Source organism: Cyprinodon variegatus, unplaced genomic scaffold, assembly GCF_000732505.1.
Source record: "Cyprinodon variegatus isolate N-32 unplaced genomic scaffold, C_variegatus-1.0 Scaffold384, whole genome shotgun sequence".
NCBI classification, from domain to species: Eukaryota; Metazoa; Chordata; class Actinopteri; order Cyprinodontiformes; family Cyprinodontidae; genus Cyprinodon; species Cyprinodon variegatus.
In genome coordinates, this window is record NW_015150837.1 from 276,532 (window position 1) to 298,525 (window position 21,994).

The 21,994-nt window shown below is 35.9% G+C and overlaps 2 protein-coding genes across 2 annotated transcripts in view; both read left to right on the top strand.

Annotated features, from left to right (window-relative positions):
- The window catches only part of LOC107092514 (protein kinase C alpha type-like), a 169,015-nt gene extending 160,547 nt beyond the window's left edge, over positions 1 to 8,468 (top strand). Inside the window, exons 15-17 of the mRNA XM_015387035.1 lie at positions 215 to 322; positions 3,868 to 4,008; positions 5,794 to 8,468. Of these exons, the coding sequence (XP_015242521.1) occupies positions 215 to 322; positions 3,868 to 4,008; positions 5,794 to 5,958 (414 nt within the window). The 3' untranslated portion in view covers positions 5,959 to 8,468. The remainder of the gene's footprint in view (positions 1 to 214; positions 323 to 3,867; positions 4,009 to 5,793) is intronic.
- A 3,865-nt stretch (positions 8,469 to 12,333) lies between these two features.
- LOC107092533 (voltage-dependent calcium channel gamma-5 subunit-like) lies at positions 12,334 to 21,668 on the top strand. Its single transcript, XM_015387058.1, has 6 exons — positions 12,334 to 12,442; positions 17,128 to 17,370; positions 18,102 to 18,188; positions 19,852 to 19,992; positions 20,092 to 20,237; positions 21,323 to 21,668. Exons 2-6 carry the CDS (start codon positions 17,175 to 17,177, stop codon positions 21,581 to 21,583), a joined length of 831 nt encoding a protein of 276 aa, XP_015242544.1. The 5' UTR covers positions 12,334 to 12,442; positions 17,128 to 17,174; the 3' UTR covers positions 21,584 to 21,668.
- Positions 21,669 to 21,994: the final 326 nt, after the last annotated feature.

Sequence of the window (21,994 nt, forward strand, 5' to 3'; positions counted from 1 at the left end):
ATAGATAGATAGATAGATAGATAGATAGATAGATAGATAGATAGATAGATAGATAGATAGATAGATATTTTTTTTGTTTTGAGCCTTAGATGCTTTGACACCTCTGGTGCCGCAGCAGTGTCACCTTCAACTTCACCTCTGAGTGAAGAGCATAACAAGCTGTAAATTGTCACCATTGCAGGTACTGTCTAACGCTACTTCTGTTAATTTCTAGCCTCCGTTTGATGGTGAGGACGAGGACGAGCTCTTTCAATCTATCATGGAGCACAATGTGTCCTACCCAAAGTCCATGTCTAAAGAGGCAGTGTCCATCTGCAAAGGGGTAAGGAGAGCGGATTAATTCAATGAAAAGAAACAGATTTTAGATTATATCCAAGCAACCCTCCTTATAAAGATACACAATACTTCTAAATGTTGCAGTTGTCTTACATCTAAAAATAAGGAGAAAAACAGATGACAAAGAGCAATTTTAAATCCAATTATCCTCCTTCTATGGATGTGCAACACTCTGTCACCTTCCAAAAGTGGCACCAGGTTATAGTTATAAAACAGGTCTGGTCCTGTTGCAGAGCTGCAGGGTCTGATGATGAAGCAGAGTGGAGTTTGCTTGAAAACTGTTCAGACATGCAAGAGTTAGGAGCACCATCTCTATGACCTCAGCTGTTGGTTTTCATCTGGAAGGAATAGAAACTGAGAAAATAATAAGTTGAATTTAACACCTTCCTACATAAGAGAGTTTGTAGTGTGACATGAGATGTTTTACTTTGACAGGTAATTTTCAACACACTGCTCCCATAACCTGAAAACAGAAGCTTTACAATCATCCAGAGATTCACACCTCCATACTTTTTTTTTTTTTTATTTCCTTCATGACATTTGGACAAAACACAACAGTAACTAGACATGATGCTTCATAATTTTAATTTTGTAGAGATAGGTATGAGACAATGTTTTGGAGCGTAGTGTCCTTGCGGCTCACTCTATTTAGCAACATTGGAGAGTGGGAGAGAATAGCAAATCTATCCTGTGTTCTTTTTTCTTTTTTTACTTTCAGTGTTGCATATGGCTCAGCAGATAAAGTCCATACCTCAGTTTTGTAGAAACAAATTTTTCATGAAAAAAATATTAATTAAAAAATATGTAGACTAATAGAAGATTTTCTTTAGAGGAAGAACATCTATTTAATTTAGAGGGAGGTAAATTAAATACCCATAAAATGTTAATTTCCAAAAGATGAAAACTAGTTTATCCATCAGTGTTTGTATATTACTGTAGATAAGATACAGTAAAATGTCTCTATGTTTTTAAAAAGCATCAAGCATCAAACAGACATTAAACTATGACATTTATTAAACATCATTTAATGCTGACCAATGTAGATGAATTTTCACTCTAGTGGTGCTGTTTCACTGAGCTTTGGTCAGCTCTGGACGGAATAACTTTCCCCCTTATTAGTAAGTTAATGACATCACTTTACACTGTTTTTGGCTTTTTTATTTATATTTAACTGAGGATATTTTTTTTAATCAGCCACATTTACTCTTAAAAAGCTCCGCCCTGTCCTATTTATAAGATAAACTGTTTTAAAAATAGTTTTGAATGTTTTAAGATGTAAAAACATAGTAGCATCATTTTTCAGTCTGGTCCATGCCAGCATTTATCTGTCTGTTTGCTGCTTAAAAGGAGCCAAATTAAGAGCTACAAATAAAGATGCTTTCATTTAAATTGATTACAACCTTTGTACCTCTGTTTCAAAAAGCAAAGAGGAACCCGAAACTGTGACGAAGCAATGGCTTCGCAAGGACACATTATGTGTGGTTGCTTTTAAAGCAGGGATGAAGATTTATCTTCTTTTTTTTTTACCAGACTTTTCCATTAAATCTATTATTCATTGTATATAGGAAGGAAAGAAAATGTAAAAGTTATATCAAGACAACATCTAACATTTTAAAGAGAAGCTTGTATCTTCTGAGGACTGAACTCAGTCTGTAGCGGCGACACTGCAGGGTTGCATCATGAGCCTTGCATATAGGCACAGTTTGAATTCAGCTTTTTATTTTATTGGCTAAATTATGGTCAAACGCCAAAGATGCATGTAAGAACTTTAACCTACAGTGAACGCTAAAAAAGCAGATCCTGCCAGGAAGGGTAATATAAGTTACTCTCTGTCACATTCGCTTCCTGAGTTTTGCTCTGGAAGCTTAACATTATTTAGATGAAAATATGTTAGATAAAAATTTAAACATTCACTGCTTGACACCAATAATGAAACCAAAGTAATGATTAACCTTGATTCCATCTTGCTTTTCTTTTATATTAAAAACTACATTTGAACTAAGAGGAAATTTCATAACAAGTAATTAAAAATCCTAGAAAAGACTTAAAATTTTCATCATAGTCAAAGGCCTGCATTAAGCTACACTTCAAATACATACAAAGTTTGTAAATGTACAAATGAAGAAAGATAACTTAATTTCTCAGAGTAAAGCACTAAAACAATGAGTCTTTGTCTTCTTTAAAAAGGTAACAGAAAATGTTTTTGTCTGTATGTCAAATTAACAACATTTGAAAACATTTAGATCACTGTATTTATGTTTTGGTTCCTCTGTGTGTCCATTGGGCAATTTCCATATTCAAACAATATCCAGATATTGAAATTTTATATATAAAATAAAACTATATTCTTTATATTGAGATAAGCAAAGCTTTACATATGCTTAGGCTACGTTTACACTGCAGCCTGAAGTGACCCAAATCTGTTTTTTTTCCCATATGCGACCTGTATCCGATCTTTTTGTTGCAGTCTGAACAACACAGATCCAATTTTTTCCAATGCAACCCAGGCCACTTGGGTATGAGGTCCTGAATCCGATACGTATCACATCTTTTTAAATGCGACCTGTGTCTGAACAGCCAGGTGGTATTCATCTGACCTGAGCATCATTAATACCTGACAATGGTCACTATTCTGCGTCTTGCTATGCAGAAGTGGCAAGAAAAACAACAACCATGGTGGACAATAATGCGGAGAGTTGTATTTATATTTAACCATCTTGAAAAGATTGTGTTTTTAAAGTTGGGAAAGATTTCTAGATGCGCTCCAGGACTACCATGTTTACTTTTGTAAACACAGAGCACGGTTGCTTGTGACGTCATTGCGTCCTATAGTGCGCATGCAGGACCCTTAGGTTGTATGACTGCAGTTCACACAGGAGATCACATACAAGTCACAGATATTTGGAAATGTGAACAGCAACGCAAAAAAATCCGATTTCAGAAAAAAAAATCGGCATTGAGCAACAAGGCCTGCAGTGGGAACGTAGCTTAAGAAGCTGGCTCTGTTACAGGAATTCATTGGAAAAGTAATTACCCCTTCATTTAAGGATCCTTGTTAACCTGAAAATTAATTTTTTTGTACTTTTGTTGCAGTTCCACAAAGAAGCTGTCAACAGATTTATTTATTATGATAATTTACTGATTAGCATCTGAGCTTTCAAAGTTAATCCCTAAACAGCTGATGGTTCTATTGCCATCTGGCTGCAGTCTGATGGAGGTTTTAATTAGAACAACAAAGCTTTATTATTTTGAATCCCAATGCGTCAGATAAGATATGTTTCATCGTCTGAGAACGACCGACATAATAGATTTCCATGAAAGATTACAAATAATCTTTCATGGTTTGAATTAAAGGTCACTAGATCTGTGAAACATTAGTGCTACCTGTAACGATTAAGCCTATTTACAATCTGTCTTCTATTTATGTACAGCCTATCCTGTCTCTCTTTTTTCATTATCTGTGTCATTATTATTTTGAAGCATCAAGCTAGATTTCTTTCATCACCCTCTTCTCGTTTGTTTTGTCCTAAGCTGATGACCAAGCATCCATCAAAGCGCCTCGGCTGCAGCTTGGAAGGTGAGCGGGACATCAGAGAGCAAGCTTTCTTCAGACGCATCGACTGGGAACGCCTGGCTAACAGAGAGATCCAGCCACCTTTCAAACCCAAAGTGGTGAGTGAGGTGGATGTGCATTTGAGCAGAGGATTGAAATTGGTAATCCATGATTAGTTCCAGCTAACTTACTTTATAACAAGTATAACAGGCAGTTATCCTTGGTGGTAACATCAGTCCTCTGCAAAAATATCAAAGTTCTTAAAACACATTTAGAGTCGACTGTTATGCAGTTTAAAATACTTATTCAAAATTTTAGCTTACAACAGCCTTATACTCAAGCCTTTCATGTCTGCCTCAACTTTAGATAAAATGAATTTACAAATAAAGAAATGTTTTATAAATCCAAACCAAACCGTTAATTTTAGGCACACAAAACTGAAGCATCCCATGTAAAGTTAAGTTAAAAAGCTTTGAAATCATTTCTTTTTTAAGCATGTTTATTCAGTTGGTAGTATTACCTGCTGTCACAGACGATATTCCTTTTCTGTTTTCTGGCCGCCGCCTCTTTCAACCCCTCAATGCTCAGTGAGAGTTAAAAATAGTACAGTTTCCCTTTATTTCCACACAAAATAAATGCAAGCCTTCACAGTCGATGTCACTGTCTCCACTCACACCTAAGGAATAGAAAACACCTCTATATGCAGGTGGATCCATTAGGGCTGCTGTGTGCCTTATTACATTTGTGAGCTCTAATGCTGCAGGACAAATTGGTCTGAAGGGAGTGCAAACGGGATCTGTCTGAGCCTTTATGGCTCTACTAGTGTAAAATTATGGAGCGGCGTATCAGGAATGCTCATAGGTCTCCTGAGTAGAAGCATTAGAAAAACGAGGTGCCAGAAGTCAATATCACATGTTAAGTACTCTGATCTGACATGCTTGACAGAAGTGGCCCTGCCCCTTTTATTTATGTATTTACATTTTTTTTTATCATAGAACAATAATACAGGATAGACACAACAATCATCACTTCATATTATAGGAATTTTGTCTAACAGAAAAAGCAATGTTTTTTTTACATACTAAAAGTTTTTAGTGTATTAGTATTCAGCCTCTCATCAAGTATAGATGCTGTTTTTCAACCTGAAATTCTCATTCATTCTATTATGAGAGCACGAATGTAAAGCATGGCTCAGCTTTCTTTTTTGTTGAGGTCTATTAACATCTCTGGTTTCCTCCATGTCATAGATCAGGTTCTTTAATGGTCCATCAACCAACCTGCTGCAGCACCTTCTCTCTGCAGTCTTGAAAAGATCCGAGTGTAAATAATGAGAATTTTAGAGACAAAGTGGAGTCTCATCTGAGTAAACAGCAGAGGAATCAAAGTGATGATGTTTTGCATCTTCTTTCTCCCTGAATCGTCCGCTTTAATCCTTGATCATCATGAGGCTCTGTTCACTATTACCAAACATATGAACACACATTGGTCCTCATGCAACATTTTCGTATTCTAGTTGTATATTTCTCTTACTTTTTCTACATCCGTGGGCTTTTACCAAACCCAGACATCTGATTCAGCAAACGTTCTCAACTTTAATGAATAATCACAACTGATCCCCATAAACTTGATGCAGTCCACCTGTGCATAAGTGAGCGGACACTCATGAGAAATCTGAATAATTATCACCCCAATAATGCCATATAAGGCTACATATAAGAGGGAGGGTTACGGCTTCCCACGCTTGTCAGAAGGTGTTCATTCATAGAAATGACATTAAAGAAACATTGAAATTTATCCCAGAATCCCCTCCCCTTGAGAAGCCCTCTAACATGAAAAAGCTTCCATCTTTAGTTATTTATACTCTCTGAAGTTTGAAATACTAACATTCCTCTCATTTCTTTTAGTGTGGGAAGGGAGCTGAGAACTTCGACAAGTTCTTCACGCGTACGCAGCCCATGCTGACCCCTCCCGACCAGCTGGTCATTGCCAACATCGACCAGAGCGAGTTTGCTGGCTTCTCCTTCATTAACCCTCAGTTCATCCATCCATCTCTACACAGCGTGGTATGAGGAGGAAATACCCAACGCCCTACTGTCAACAGACTCAAATGATCCTCTAGTTTCTGCGTCAGAACATAATGCAATTTAAGGGAAGGTGGAGAATGGCATGGCACTGAAATTTCCGACTCATCCTGTTGTGCGTTATTCAGCCCAACTCTGTATTCCCAAACTCCAAGCTGTAGTTTTCTGCCGTCCTACAGCCTTTTATTATGTGAATGAATGTGTCTCAGTATCAGTTACTATCTCTTTTGGTGTTAAAGGTACAATACAGTTGTCCTTCGCATCCCTACAATGCATAAAAGACTGGAGCAAGTTTTTTTGTTCTGCCTAAATGTTATCTACATGTTTGTTACATTTCTACACTCAGAAAGAGTTAGTACACTGTAACAATAGTGCCAAAGTAGAGATGGAGATACATTTCTATTGCAGTTCTTGTTCCTCATTTTCCACCTTTGGCCTTTCCTTATCCTGTCGGTTTACTAAAACCCCTCAACAAGAGGCTGTTTGTATCTGGTTTTTTTTTTGTATGACGTATTACTAGAGTATATCTGTCTCGATCTGGACAGACTGAATCAAACTGTATTATCGTTGCAAGCTGTCCTGCTCCTTTTTAGCGCAACAGATCCTAGCTGCAGTGGACGAGTGTTATTCAGAAAAAAATTGAGTCGGCAAGATGCTATTTTTTCATATGCACAAAGCAGATCTCTGTCGCATGCTTATTTTTTGACTCTGTGTGAGCCGTAGAGTCTAGGATGCAGCTCACGTCTTGTATGACTGTAAAACTTAGTGTTCCGATAAAAGAAATTCGTGTTCATCAGATTAAAGGTTTCCTACTGCGAAAACTTTTTGTTTCGGTTTTTGTGTTTGACTTTTGCTTTAGACTCCGATATTGTTTTTTTGTTTTGTGTGTAAATATGTTTTAAGAAGAGAAGTTACTTTCTGATTTTATACAACAAACTGAATGTGATTTTACTACCTTAGACGGTTTGAACATTTCTATGTTTAGATTAGTCTTGGAAAGAGCTCTATTTAAAGTTTGGCTGATTCTTTGGTAGCTTTGGTATCAGCAAACCTTGTCTTATATGTATGTATAGCAAGTATTTATCCTTTGTTTTCTACTACTCAGTGTCATATAGAGAATATGCAGCACTACCTGTTGGTGGAGCGATTATCCAATGCCCCTCTTGCCTTGGTCCTGACAGGGTCGACTCCCTCTGTAGAAAAAAAACGAATTCCAAACTGAGTCCTAAGCACCCTGTGTTTGAAATGTGTTGTCTGTATATATATCGTTTGCATGCATGAGGCGAGGCCTGATCCCAGCATGAAAAAAGGCCCCTGCATGATAAAGAGATGGTGGAGTTGTGCAGGATGAAAAAACCAGCCAACAATGTGTATTTTCTTTCTGATTTTTTTCTCTCCTCTTTCTCTGTCTTGTGATCTAACCTGTTTGGCTAAATAGCTCAGATATAATCAATAAGATATGAGAATCCCTTAAGCTATTTGTATTCTCTGGTGCCAAATACACATTTATGTCTTTTTTGCTACAGCGAGATGTTAATTATCTTTCAATAGAAAATCTTTCAAAAAGCTAATTTATAGATTCTTACAAAATACTGAAATTAAACAAAGCCTCCTGATTTTGTTACAGTGACTTTATTCATGCCCGTTGAACATTTTTTGTCAAATTTAAATGTCTTCTTTAGTATTTTATGTGACAGTGGAACACAAACTGGTCCATATTTGTAGAGCAGAGGGGAACTGATGTAGTGACACATCTTTTTGGGGTATGTCAACACAGAAAAAATGGTTAGGTAATTTGTCAAGAGTTTATAAGCATTTTCTGTCAAAACTGCTGTTTTGGATCAACTTTGAGTTGAAAAAGTGATACTCTGGGTATGAGTGGGAGCAAATTTTCAGACCAAACATTATATAACGTAAAGCATGAGTGAAAGTTTTATCTTATGAGCGACTTTTAATTAATCTAACTCTTAATTGAGGACATTTTAATCTTAAAAACAGCAAAGGATAAATTTTTACTCTTAGAGAGGGACCAAATGTTCTAAATATTTTTTGTTATTGTAGTAAATTTCCTCTAACAGCTTTACTCACTCAGTCAGACTAGACAAAACACATTTGTGAACATTAGCCCTCATTAGTCTGTCATGCCAAGGACTCTGCATTGAATTTGTAGGAGGTAAATTAGTATAGAGGACATCAGCATTTTTTAAAGTAAACATATTTCTAAAGGTGCTATTGAAAAAAATGGTTCAGTACTAATTTTACCCATCTTAACTCATGACTTTGGCTAGACCATACTAACACATGTGTATGTTCCTATTCAAACTCAACTGTTGTAGATCTGGGGATATGTAAATAAGAAATTCTCCTATTGGTCAACTTTGCAGCGATCTTAAAGGTATAGTGGAGGATGTTCTTTTTCCGGGAGGATCATCAAAATAAGTGGTCCTCCTAATTGTCAATCATTCTGGTGATATGTTTATGTAAGGCCATCATACATGCTCATCTCCATTTTCACTAGCCGGTGGTGAATCTGACAAGTGGAAAAATTACAAATCTTTCTTTGGAAAGTAAGCTTGTATGAGCGATGCAAACAGCAACCTTTTAACAGAGTGTGCACGAGAAGAAATGGGCTTGTGCACGCTCTCACACACATTTAATAGGGGTTCCCTCTCTGGAGAGGATACAGGGTTGTGCATGTGCTTTTTTTTAAACGGAGAGGGTGGGTATTTTTTAAAAAAATTGCGAAAACCCTCCACTATACCATTAATCTCAAGATTATGACTCATATAAATGTTTGATTGTGAGTGTGCACAAGGAGAAATGGGCTTGTGCACGCTCTTTAATAGACGTTCCCTCTCAGGAGTGGAGTGGAGAGGGTGGGTCTTTTCAAAAATTCTTGAAAATCCTCCACTATACCTTTAAGTGTTTTGCAGGTGCTAACAGCTTCATTTCTAGTTTCTTTTTGTTTTAACTTTATTTATCTTCACATTAACTTTGACGAACTTTCCAGTCTCTGCCAAAGAAACCCATCCTCTCATTATGATGCTGTCACCACAGTATTTAACTGTTTACTGTTATCAGTGTTTGTCTTATCTAAATATTGATCCTTCATGTCTGCTGACTGCCATGTTTGAGGTAAAATTTTAATCAGACTTCCAAAGGCTTTCTTTCAACAGTTTACTTCTTGTCACTCCTTTATTGACTCCTTATTAAATCTACAGGTCCTCCAGTCCAATGGATGGTTGATTAAATAGTGTTGTCTAACCTCTATATAAACTTCTCCTTAACTGGGATCCTCCGAGAGCTACTGTACTTTATTTACACTAAGCTTAAGTCACACACTTTCTTAACTAATTGGATGAATATTTAAGGCAGTTGGTTACAATGGATTTTATTAAGGGGTATCAGAATAAAAAGCATTTGGAACTTTTTAGTTTTATTTAGTGAAAAGATTAAACATGTTTGTATTTTTACCTTTTTAATTCACCAATATACACTTTGAAATGTTGGTATATGTCAGTAGTATTGAGCTACAGTCCCTGACTGTCTTATTGCTTTCAGATGTAAATGGGTCAATAATTGCTTTTGCTAGGTTGGAGCAAGGACCTAACTAACAGTTGTGGGATTGCATCCCTTTGTGGACTGGAATCGAAAAATCCTGACCTATAGTATGAAAACTAATCCTAATAAATTGGAGTTTGAGGTTCAACGGGTATGAATACTGTTTCAATGCACTGTTTATACCTGGACCAAAAATATATCTGTTAAACAAATCTGAATGTTTACATCTCATATTGAGAAAGTATGTTGGATGGAAGATTAAAAAAATGTAATTTTTGAATAATTTTTATGAAGCTAAAGACACAGTTATAGTTCCAGAGCAGTTTATACGTTTTCCTCAATGTTCTTGCTTTGTAAACTGAATCTTCCTGTTCCTCTGTTTTTTGTGGTATGGCGGATACTGTGTACAAATAAAGTATGAATTATATATAAATACTTATATATATATATAAATATATATATATAGCACAATGTTCTGTTGGTTGTTTTTATTGTGTTGTATTATTGATTTCATGAGTTTAATTTAGAAACATCCTTTCAAATACTACATTTCTGTTCTCCGATTTAAAGCTACAGTGTGTAATAATTACAGGGATATACAGTCAGAAATGTAATATATTATGCATAACTATGTTATTTATCATCTACGAGCTCAGCCTCTTAACCTTAATATTTGCGTTGCCTTAGAATTCGTTATTAATAATTACATAGGAGCGGGTCTCGCAGCCATGGAGGCAGACATCTTTGCGCTACGGCAGCGCAGAGCCAACAAACTAGCGATTGCAAGATCGCCCATTACGCTCGAAAGTAAGTATATTTATTATACTACATGAAATCTATACCCTACACAGACTAATGAAATACTATCTGTAAAATGATCTATGTATATAAACCTCATCACTTGAGAAGGTAGGTGATGCGGACGTCGTGGAAGACATTTTGCCCCGTAACGCTCGCCGTACTGTTGGGGGGGAGAAGCGGTGGGGGGGAGATGTTCATGTTGCTGCGGTCTGCAGTCTGGACGTTAGATGTCGCTGAAAATTACACACTGTAGCTTTAAATCAATACAATAAACCTCTCAAAAACAGGCAGGCAAAAAAACAAAACTTTTGCATGCATTAACTGGCTCTACAAATCCAAGCTAGAACTGGTTCACTTATAAAAACTTTTCCCTAAAAACTTAAATTTATTTATATTTTTTATGCAATTTTATGTGAGATCCATCCTACATGCCACAGGTAATCAAAGTTAAATTAATAAAAATGAATATTAAGACAGTTTAATTCACCTTAATTTTACCTAAGACCACAGCTGTTCCAGAACTTAGTGAAACACTAAATACTATACATTTTTTTCCTCTGATCTGGTCGGACAGCAACAGGTAGGAAACACAATCCTTTGGCTTTATAACTATCCAAACCTTCAACCCACTGATCCCACCACCAATATTCTGCACACAGCTGAATAGATATATGCATAGCTATTGGATATAGATATAGGATGCACAATCAAAAACCTTTATAAAAACAATTTATAGACTCATAAACAGTCAAGCATATTTGGCTCTTCTTCCTGTCCATTGAGGGACCAGCAGGGGATCCCCTGATTTCCACATTTACCACTCAATATTGCTTTGCTTTGGAAGTGGGCGGCTTTTTGAGGAGCATTTACTGTATGTTGCGGAGCTTTAAGCAATAAAATAATGTGAATTCAGTTATGAATTTTTGTTTGTTTTTGTGTGTGGCGCACAGTAATTGGTTCAAATGTGTTCAAGTGATACACAATTATTTTCTTTTCAAATTGATACCAAGTCCTTTCTCCCTTTTCTCAAGAGAATTTTAAATGTGTTCAGGAAATTTGCGATAATGTGGTCATTATTTATTTCTTAGGAATATCAACATAACTTTTTGGCAGATGGCAAGGTGGTTGGAAATGGGTGATCAGGTCCATTCTTTGCCTACAGATATTCTGTTTGTTTAAGTACATTTTTCATCATCCCAGAAATTATCAGTGTTTGCAGATTTGACAATCTGAGCGTGTTTTCAAACAGAATAATGCTTTATTTTAAATTGGTATGATCAAAATTTGTATTTAGAAATATACTTTTAAAACAGAAAATATAAATCAGATTTAAAGATTTTAAATACATAATTTTCCTAATGTTATTTTTGGTTTATACTTATTACTGTATCTTGTTTTTGTGTCCATTATTGGTCAATTTGTGCCAGTCACTGCACATTTAAATCTAAATAAATGGGTTTCCTTCCATAATATTAATTCAAAGCCCATAAGGACTTAAAGGAAAATTGAGTTATTTTGGTATGCATTGTATGTTATTTTACTTTTCTTTGCTAAAGACTTCTTTCAATGTTGATAAGTGCGTTATTGAAAACAGTTGGTCAGAAATAACCATTTTAAAAGCTACAAGTCAGGTCCAAAAGTAATAAAAACCCTGTTTGATCTAATGATTGTTTTGAAAATATGGGCCGATATTTCAAGATATTTTATGAGTCGGGTTAAAGTCCATCATTATGGTGCCAAAACAGTTTAAAGGCTCATTGGAGCTGACCTTGGTGCTGGATTTGCCGTGAGTCTTTTATTTTTTTCTGCATAATTAAGACATTTTACTGATTAAATTTAACTGTAATCAAGACACTCTAACCTTAAGCAAATGTAACCACTGCTCTCTCAATTTTCACAAACTGTGAACCCTTTGAAGCTACAGCTGCTCTGCCACTCTCTCTCTCCCTCTGTAAGCATTTTAACAATGAACAACAGACATCAGGCAGCAGAGCAGGACCAGGCAACATTCCCTCTGCCGCCCGCCTTCTCCTGTTTGACTGTAGCATCGACACGCTGATTCATCGTCTCTGTCTCCTTACTTTTCTCTAAAGGATTTTATTGATACCTGGTAAGTTTACCTCGTTATTCTTTCACCATGGCTTTTTTTAGGAACTTTGAGACACATGATATTTATGCTGGACACATAACTAACAGCGAGGAGAAAACTGGATGGACATAGTCATTAAAACAAGTGTTTGTGGCATGCTTTTGGCCATATTCAGAATCATAATGTTTTCACCTTGAATCCATGAGATATTTTGCTTAAGGTACCTGATTTTTTCTTGCTGGTCAGCACATTCTCAGTAGCATGAATCTCAAGCAACTCTATTAGACATACAGCTAAAAATTTCCATCCAGAGAAATACATTTATACAGTAGAAAAAAAGTTGAATATCATGCACCTAAATGTCTATTCTATTAAGTTGATGTAACACAAATGAATTAATGATGTTGTCACTGAATCATGGAGATATCAACATAAAATCATGAAACTAGGTTTTAATTCTCTAAAGAACAGATTAAATATTATGATCTCTGGCATAATTCATTCAGATACATCTGCAAAGGTTACTGTTTTATTCTGTGCCTTACACAGTGACTGACATTGCCGTTAAATATGTCAAAACCCCTTTAAGATTAAAAGAAATCTTATTACACTAACAATCTGTTATTATAATCTGACTCTGAAAAGGTTAAGCCTTTAATTTAAGGACATTAGGGTAAATAATCCCTGTATCTTGACAAATGATCAGAAACTTAGTTTGATTACTTCTGGCATGTAGGATGGACCTCACTTAAAATGGAATAAAAAATATAAATAAATGTAAGTTTTTAGGGAAAACTAAAAGTTCCCCTTATTTTATGTAGATTTCTTGACATTTCAAACACTCATACCTATAGGGAAGGGAAACAGGCCCACAGCATTACACACCCCCCACCATGCATAGCTGTTGGAAAGAGGAGCTTTTCCACACATTCACTATTTGGTTGTTACAGATCCTGATGAAATGCTTGTGGTAAAATGATTTGATCTGAATCCAATCTGAACGCAGCAAATCAATACTAATTCATATACATCAATGTAGCTTATCTTAATGTTTGTGATGGTAGGAAAGACTTTTTCCAGGAGTTTCCTCCAATGACCTAACATGTAATTAGTACTAAATAACAGTTCCTGAGACTTTAATTTTAAGACTTTTACATCCATGATATGGGACTGGAATTGGACTGGAACTTGTTTACCTGAAAAGACTTCAGTCATCCCTTATTAATAAACGCAGACTATTTCTCTATCTTTCTACTTTCTTTATATGTGAATGCGCTGCAACACACCCAACCAAAATCAATTGAAAACAGAAATGTTCCCAAGATAAGCATCGTTTGGACACATAATTTACAATATATCAAACCAAAAGCTAAAACAACATTTAAAAGATGCAAAAAAGAATCGTAGACGCAAGTGGAACAACTCACCAGTTTGATGTTTGAGGTTGCATAGAGAAAACCTTTCACACAATTGTTGGGTTGCATTGGTACAACTGTTGAGATAAATGCAAATTAAAAAAAGAACATACACTTAATTATTAACATAAAACTTATAATTCAACATTTATTAGAAAAAAAACACTCAGAAAACTTGAAATTTATAGTTTCATACCTGGGACTTGACTAGAAAGCTACTTGTCTTTATTGAGACTTGACTAAGGCTTGAAGATGAAGATTTAAGACTTAGTTAAGACCTGTAAAACAGTAGCCTCTTTTGTATACAATGCAAATATAGCTTTATGATGTGTGCTCTGGATTGTCACATAAGTATTTCAAGCTAGTCTAAAGGAACATAGATTAAATGTATTAACTTTTGATATAGTTCAAATACTTCAATAATTTAGCAACCAAAGGCATCTGAGCAATAGACCAGAAGTCACTAAAACTTGTGGCAGCAAGTTTCCCTGTAAGGATAGTGGAGCATTTATAACAAGAAGGAAACTCACACAGCTTTGCATATCTGTTGAAGATATGGGTGAAGATAGTGTTAGTTGGTCAGCACAGGTTTTCAGGTGAAGAGGAGAGACACCATTAGTTTCTGTAGATTTATTCTTCTTTAGATACCGAAAGACCATAATTACATACACCTCTTTTACTTTCGTACTGACAGAAGGGAAGCCTAAGATGTTTTAGGGCTGTTGATGAGGGATGCAGGTCAACCTGCATCCCTCATCAACAACCTGCATGTTAGAGTAAGGCGGAAAGTCAAATTATATAAATAATTGGTTAAGATCTTCAAAGCTTAAGCAGACTTAAATCATTAAATCTTCAGCGTTTTTAACTAAGGGTATTCTTCATTACAAAAATACCCTATGAACCCTTAAGAATAATAGGAGCTGATTAATGAATGCCTTAAGACTATGAAATAGATGCACTTAAGGCTAGAAAAATATGTTTTATGATCCTGCATCTATATGTGTGCTGCATCCTACCAAACTAATAAATATCTGTGACATTTTTATTCCCCCCAATACTCTTTACTGAAGTAAATTGTCCCAGGTTTATATATGATCTAAATCCTCACCTTCAGGTGACATCCTTCTATGTGATTCCTCATTCAGATCTGCAGACTGATTATGCCTGTGTGAAACTAGCTTTTTCTCCTGACTGAAAATGTCAAAAACAGCTTCTGGATAATAAATATTGTAAGCATTTGTATTCACGGTATTTCGTCTTCTGTTTTGAAGGCTCAAGACCCTCAAATATGGCTTCCATTTTAATATGTAAGACGTCAGTTAGATAGGACATGAAAAGAATGTTAAAAACAGACCAGTTATGGTAAAGGTTCCTCTCTTGCACATGAGCTGAAAACACTAAAGATTGTAATTGGTATATATTTGCCTCTTTTTAATGAGCTGATAGTTAAATATGGTGTAAAAGGTCTGATTGGTAACTACAAAGACTTGTTGCTCACAGAGCTTTTCATCTTTAGGTCAATCGTCTGTCATCTTTCACTCCCACAGTCCTCCCACATTTTTCATTTTTGTTCTTCAGTTCAGCTCACAAAGCTGAACAAAGAAAAAAAAACATCTAAGACCTGATTGCGAGTCCAACTTCATAGAGGTGGTTGTATGAAGAGCCTGCTGATTTTGATCTTTTTTTTTTTCCAGAAAATCTGTAAAACCTTAAACGTTTTCTTTATGATTTTTTTTTTTAGGGATTTTACTGTCACAGTTCACAGTTGCTGTGTTGACAAACTGTCCTGCTTGAGAAATTGATATTTTGAACTCATGCAGAGTTACTTTCTTCTTCTTCACTGATTAGAACTCTGCTTTCCTTGCCTATAACATTAGGTGTCATATAGTATTGATATGTGTCTGCTGGTGCTATGCTGTTTCCTTATTAGAGCTCCGTGAGATGACATAGCGTACTAAACCGAATCCTGCTTTAAACTTCCCCTAAAGCCTATCCCTGGGATTCCTGCTTCTTTCCTTGGTCCTAAACAGACCTCTGAAGTCTTCAGAGAACTGCTCTTTGTTGCTTTGTGCTGGTCTCTCTCTGATAAAGTTAATAAAATCAAGTTTTCAGTTGTAATAGAACTAAAGAAGTTCAATTTACCTACCTCATCAAATAAACACCTTACACTCTTAAACAAATGTGTCAATATTCAGAACAGAAGGACCCAGTATTCAGGCAAAATAGACAGTGGGATAACTCAAAAAGCATTTATTAAGATAAACGGGCTGCAGATCTGCAGTAGCAGCTGCTAGGCCGTCTGAGGCAGGAAACTCTGGAGAGAGGAAAACACAGGTTAGTGACCATTTAATTCTAACAGAGGAAGATTATGAAAATGAGTCCCCAACCTGGTTTATAAGTTCATTCCATAGCAAGAGAACCAGGTAGGATCCAGCCGGTGGGCCACCATCGAGATGCGACAGGTACCGCCCAGAGTGTCTCCAGATGCTCCAGCCCCTGAGAACATGCAGGAGTCCGAAGCCAGGTCAGGCAAACAAATCAGAACAAAAGAAAGAAAGAGCATGCTCAGAGATCCAGGAGTCCTAAGCCAGGTCGGGCAAACAGAACAGGAATGGGCAGGCTCAGAGGTCCAGGAGTCCGAAGTCAGGTCAGACAAAGAGATCAGAATAAGAACAGGCAGGCTTAGTAGTTGAGAGGCAGAACAGGTCAGGATCAGGTAATCAGAATCACAAAGGAAAGCTAAAAGCACTCTCGCCACTGGCAGATCAGATGAGAGGTAATGAGCAACCGGGCAGAGTTAGCCAGTCATCAGTGCCAAGATCATGACAAAATGTTGCTTTTATCCACTATTTTCATTATTTGATTTATTTTGAATACTTTAAAAAATATGAAAAATTAGAGGTCACAATTTACCATGACTAGTTATATATATTAGGACTGAGAAGCTATTCCTGTTAAAATCAACCCAACTATTCTGGACAGCTTAATCACTGTAACTTCATTGCCTCATACAACATATTTGATTTTACCATCTGATTTAATTGCTGTTGATTTGTTCAGATTTCATTTTTACACTAACCTTAAATTATATGTATGGCTCTTTTAAAACATTTTATTATTATCATGATTATGTGACCAATATTAAATCTGTTTAGTTTTAATTTTAGATTTCCCCTGATGGATGTCCAACCTTTATTCATGGAAAAAGATCAAAGATTTTCCATATATATATATATCTATCTTTAGTACCTGATCAGTAAAGCTTTTTTTTCTTCCCTCCTGCCATCATAGTCCTCCAGGACCCAGTTTTCCATTTTAACGACAAGCTTCCAGAAGCCATGAGTGCATGCAGCAGGAAGGCTTTGACTTTGCTCAGCAGTGTCTTTGCAATCAGCGGCCTGGGGTTGCTGGGGGTGGCGGTGAGCACCGATTACTGGCTCTACCTGGAGGAGGGCGTCATCATGCCTCTGAACCAGACAGCTGATATCAAGACTTCACTGCACTCAGGACTCTGGAGAGTTTGCTTTCTGGCTGGTTAGTAAAATTTGTATGCTACAATGAGGGATGCACAGATTTGTGATTATTTTAATCAAAAATTGAATTTGCACAATTAGCCATCTCCTATTCAGGGTCTCTAAAAATGGATTTCACACTCTGGCTTTCAAAGATGTTCATCTTGTTATACCTGTTGTTACTGATGCGTTGACAAGCCACTGCAGCTTTGGTGGTCTTAAAACCAACATTCACAATAACTGGGAGTCATCTGAGTTCTGTTTCAGGGATACCTGAGGCTGACTTCATTGCACTGACTGAGATACATCATATGTTCTCTTCTCAGGGTACCAGATCCAAACCAAAATTTTCAAAAATAAATCAACTCCGCCAAAACCTTTCAAACCAGATCTGGCATACCTTTTTTTTCTACTTAAAGAAAGAAACAGTTTCTCTGCAACATTATAATGGACATTTAGCCAAATATTATTTTGGATTAATGCACATTTATGAAACTGTTTGGATAAATGAAAAGGTTAGAGAAAACAAACTTATGTAAAACTTTATGGCCTCAGTGCTTCTTTTCTGCCAGGCAAACTCAATAGAATATAAATACTTTTTTCAAACTACATTGAATATATATATANATATATATATATATATATATATATATATATATATATATATAAAACCAATCATTTTCTGCAGTATTTCGTATTTTTTTTCTGTATTAAATCTAAATCTTCTGCCTTTTCTTCCATCCTCTCTATCAGGTGAGGAGTTGGGCCGCTGCTTCACCATTGAGTACATGATGCCTACGAGCCTCCAGCTGACGTCAGAGTCCACAGGAAATGTGCTCAGTGAGTAAGAAGGAAATCAAAGCGTAGGGCAAATGCATCCCAGTGGTGCTGTTCAGGGCACTCGTGTAACCAGCTGGAGTATTATTCTAGGGTGAAAGCCTGTTGTTTTCTAATGCTTCTCCATTCAGAAATACCTCATCTGAAACCATCCAGACAGATGACTCATAAGAAACCTTGTGTTTCTGCCGCTTCCTCTCTAGAATACTTATTACCTCCATGCAGACAACAGCAAAAGTCCTTCAGTGAAACTGGGGTCAAATTTAAGATTTACATTGCCATGGCATTAGCTTTGTTGATATTTTCAGTATGGGTTAAAAGGGGTAAAAGACATCCCCTGACTTTTTTCTGTCTGACACAACTGTAAACCTTGTAAAACTAGTTGAACCAAAGAATAAAATATCTCCTTAGTGTTTGATGTGTCATCAAGCAGACTAAAATCAGATTAATGAGCAATGTGATGCCTCGCAGGTTTCAAGATCTCCCCTTTGGATTAATTGAGACAATGATCATAAAAGTCTTAGTCAAGTAATGGGTCTTTTCTTGGAAGGGAGACAAGTGGATCCCAACTTAATGGAATTGGAGAAGCTAAAAACAGTCTCCTGGGAACAAAAGAATGTATATTTTTTAAATTGAATTTTACAAAGGAGTTAGAGTAATGTTAATTGAACATTTTTTTCCCCACCACTTGCAAAGTTGTATTAAAATCCATTGCAGATATTTCATCTGTGTTGCAGCAGACTGACAAATATCTAAAAACACAGCCTGAGTGTCTTTATTCTAAAAGAGAAAAAAAAAATCCCTTGTCAATTCCTCTGTCTGCTGTTAATACTGACCACAACCCACTTGATAAAGCATTACTTAGTGTTCTCCTCTAATATTTCTTACGGACGAGGCATGCACTAAGACAGACCTTTGACCAATCCTCTTTGGACAATCTCTGTAAAATCTATTCATTCATACACTAATTCTATGTGATTAAAACCATCCCCATATCTTAGGATCTCGGATCAAATAAAAATAATTATTTTGAAATTGTTGTTGTATACGAAATCATCCTCCCATAAACTTCATTTTAACAGAAAGAAAGTCTGGATAGTGTATTTATTGCCTTTCGTAGTAAAAATATTCTTGCTTTTTGATTTTTGTCAGGATATTAATTTGAGACATAACTCAAAATACAACCACAATCCTCTTAGACTATATGCTTGCGAATACAAAATCTTTAAACTAAAAGATGTGTAATAGGCCTTTCCTAAAGTTAATTAAAAGGGATCTTTATCGGTTCGTCAAAAATCCTGCTATAAAGTTATTTTTATATGAGCTTATTTCAAAAATGTCCAGGATGTTTTTAAAGATTCAAAGACAGGTGTGGTTCTTTTTCATTATCCTCATTTATTTTTTAACTATGCCTAAGAAATAAAGGATAACAATAAAAGAACAGTCCATTTTTGTTTTAGATTATTTCAATTCAACTCTTCAAATCAACCTGCAGCTAAAGCTTGTTCATGTATTTGCAAACATCCTGCAGGCCAAAAGTGGACATTGTTCAGTTTAATATTTATTTTCTAACTGATACTCTGATGTTTTTCCTGGTAAAAATGATAATGCTCAGGGCAGTGTAACTACAACTTTTTTTTCTTCAAATTTATCTCCCACTCCTCAGAGATGATCCGCTCAGCGACTCCTTTTCCTCTAGTCAGCCTCCTCTTTATGTTCATCGGTTTCGTTCTCAACAACATTGGACACGTCCGTCCTCACCGCACCATCCTGGCGTTTGTCTCAGGAATCTTCTTCATTCTTTCTGGTGAACAGATCTTATGATGTTTTTTTTTTTTAAATAAAGTTCTGAGATAATTCACTTAATTTTTGAACATGTTTATAAAAAAAATTCTCTTTATTTTAGGGCTGGCTCTGGTGGTGGGTCTTGTACTGTACATCTCCAGTATAAACGATGAGATGCTCAACAGAACAAAGAGCAGTGAGGCCTTTTTCTCCTATAAGTATGGCTGGTCTTTCGCCTTCGCTGCCCTCTCTTTCCTGCTCACTGAGGTACAAAAATCACCCTTAAAATCTTTTGAATTTATGGCATTTTAGTTTCAGTCTCAATAGAAATCATTTCAGTGCTTACACACTTGCAGAAATATTGAACTCTATGTATAAATACTCAAATAAAACTGTGATGTATATATTAAATATTCTATCAGTCCATCTTCAATATTTTTCTATTAATATTCTTAATGTCTCCATATTAAATTAAGATTTTAATAAAAAACAAACTTGTAAATGCACAAATCAAACATATAATTCATATGGTCTTATTTTAAAGTCACAAAGTTTTTTCTCTATTTCTAAATAAATATTTAATATCTCTCCACTACTGTCCATTAGCTCAAACTACTGAAACTGTTTTTGAATAGACCATAACCTATGGATGCCTCTAAAAGCTATTTACCTGCAGACAAATACTAAGTGAATACCCTGTTTTAAGCATATTAAATCCATAATTTAATAAATTATATCCACATTGGATTAATGGAGTTTTGAACTGTTATCTAACTGAAATATTGACATTGGGATTTAGTTATTTGTTCACTATCAAATTCATTTAATGTGAATGATTTCCTTAAATATATTTTTTTGTTGTTTTGGGACCATCAGTTATTTAATTTAATTGGTAATGGTTAAAAGAAGCTGCAGCTCATTTATTTATTCAAAATGCAGATTGATATGAACTGGATCATTAAATCAAAGTGATTTTTAATCTCTATTTCCCATCACATTGCATTGCTTTTAAATGTGCATCATTTATTCCTTGCAGCACCCCCTACAGATAACCCAACAATCCTCTAGAAATTATTTCTCCATCTTACCACCACTACAAATCATCTCTACTAAAAAGTATATATAGAATCAGCTGTGATCAGTGAGGTGACTTTACTGACATCTAGTGGTCAAAAGGAAGAGCTGCAGTTCTTTATTAGACCTGATAAACCTTAGTCAGTAAAAGCATTTTCAAGTTAAAACCAAGAATTGAATAGAATTACAGTTCGTAAATCGATTTTTCAGTTTGACCCACAACAGATCTTTAAACTAGTGTTTTCTAATAATTGTTTTTTTTTTTTTGTCTACTACAGAGTGCAGGAGTCATGTCAGTCTACCTGTTTATGAAGCGCTACACAGCAGAGGAGATCTATCAGGCTCGCCATCCAAATTTCTACCGACCCAGGCACAGTAACTGCTCTGACCACTCTGGTCAGTTCCTCCACCCTGAGTCCTGGTCACGTGGACGGAGCCCCTCAGATATCTCGAGCGATGCTTCATTTCAAATGAGCATCAACTACCCTGCTCTCCTCAAATGTCCTGACTATGACCAGGTGTCATCCTCACCCTGCTGAGTCTCCAGAGGCCTATTGAAGGCCACCATAAAATCTTCTAGAGTCAAATTGCTGAGTCAACAAAGAGTTTAATTTCTGGTAACAAGACAAACCAAATAGATTTTTTTTTCTTAAAGTTACTTCTTAGTTTATTTTTTCTTTTTTGTTAAACTACTCACAGTTGAAAGAATAAGTGAACTACATTTAGACTTTGGGTCAAAATAGTATGCTGGAAATTATTTATAAATTTGTATCTATATGTAGACCATCAAATACCTTTCAATCTTCATACTGTGCCTTGTAAAGGTCTCATAAAACGCATCATATTCCTCATTAATGTTCGTAGAACTACACTCTTCGGTGGATTTCATTAGGATTAGGTGTGAAAGATCAACACAGATCAGTGCATGGTTAAAACCTGCTAAACAAATA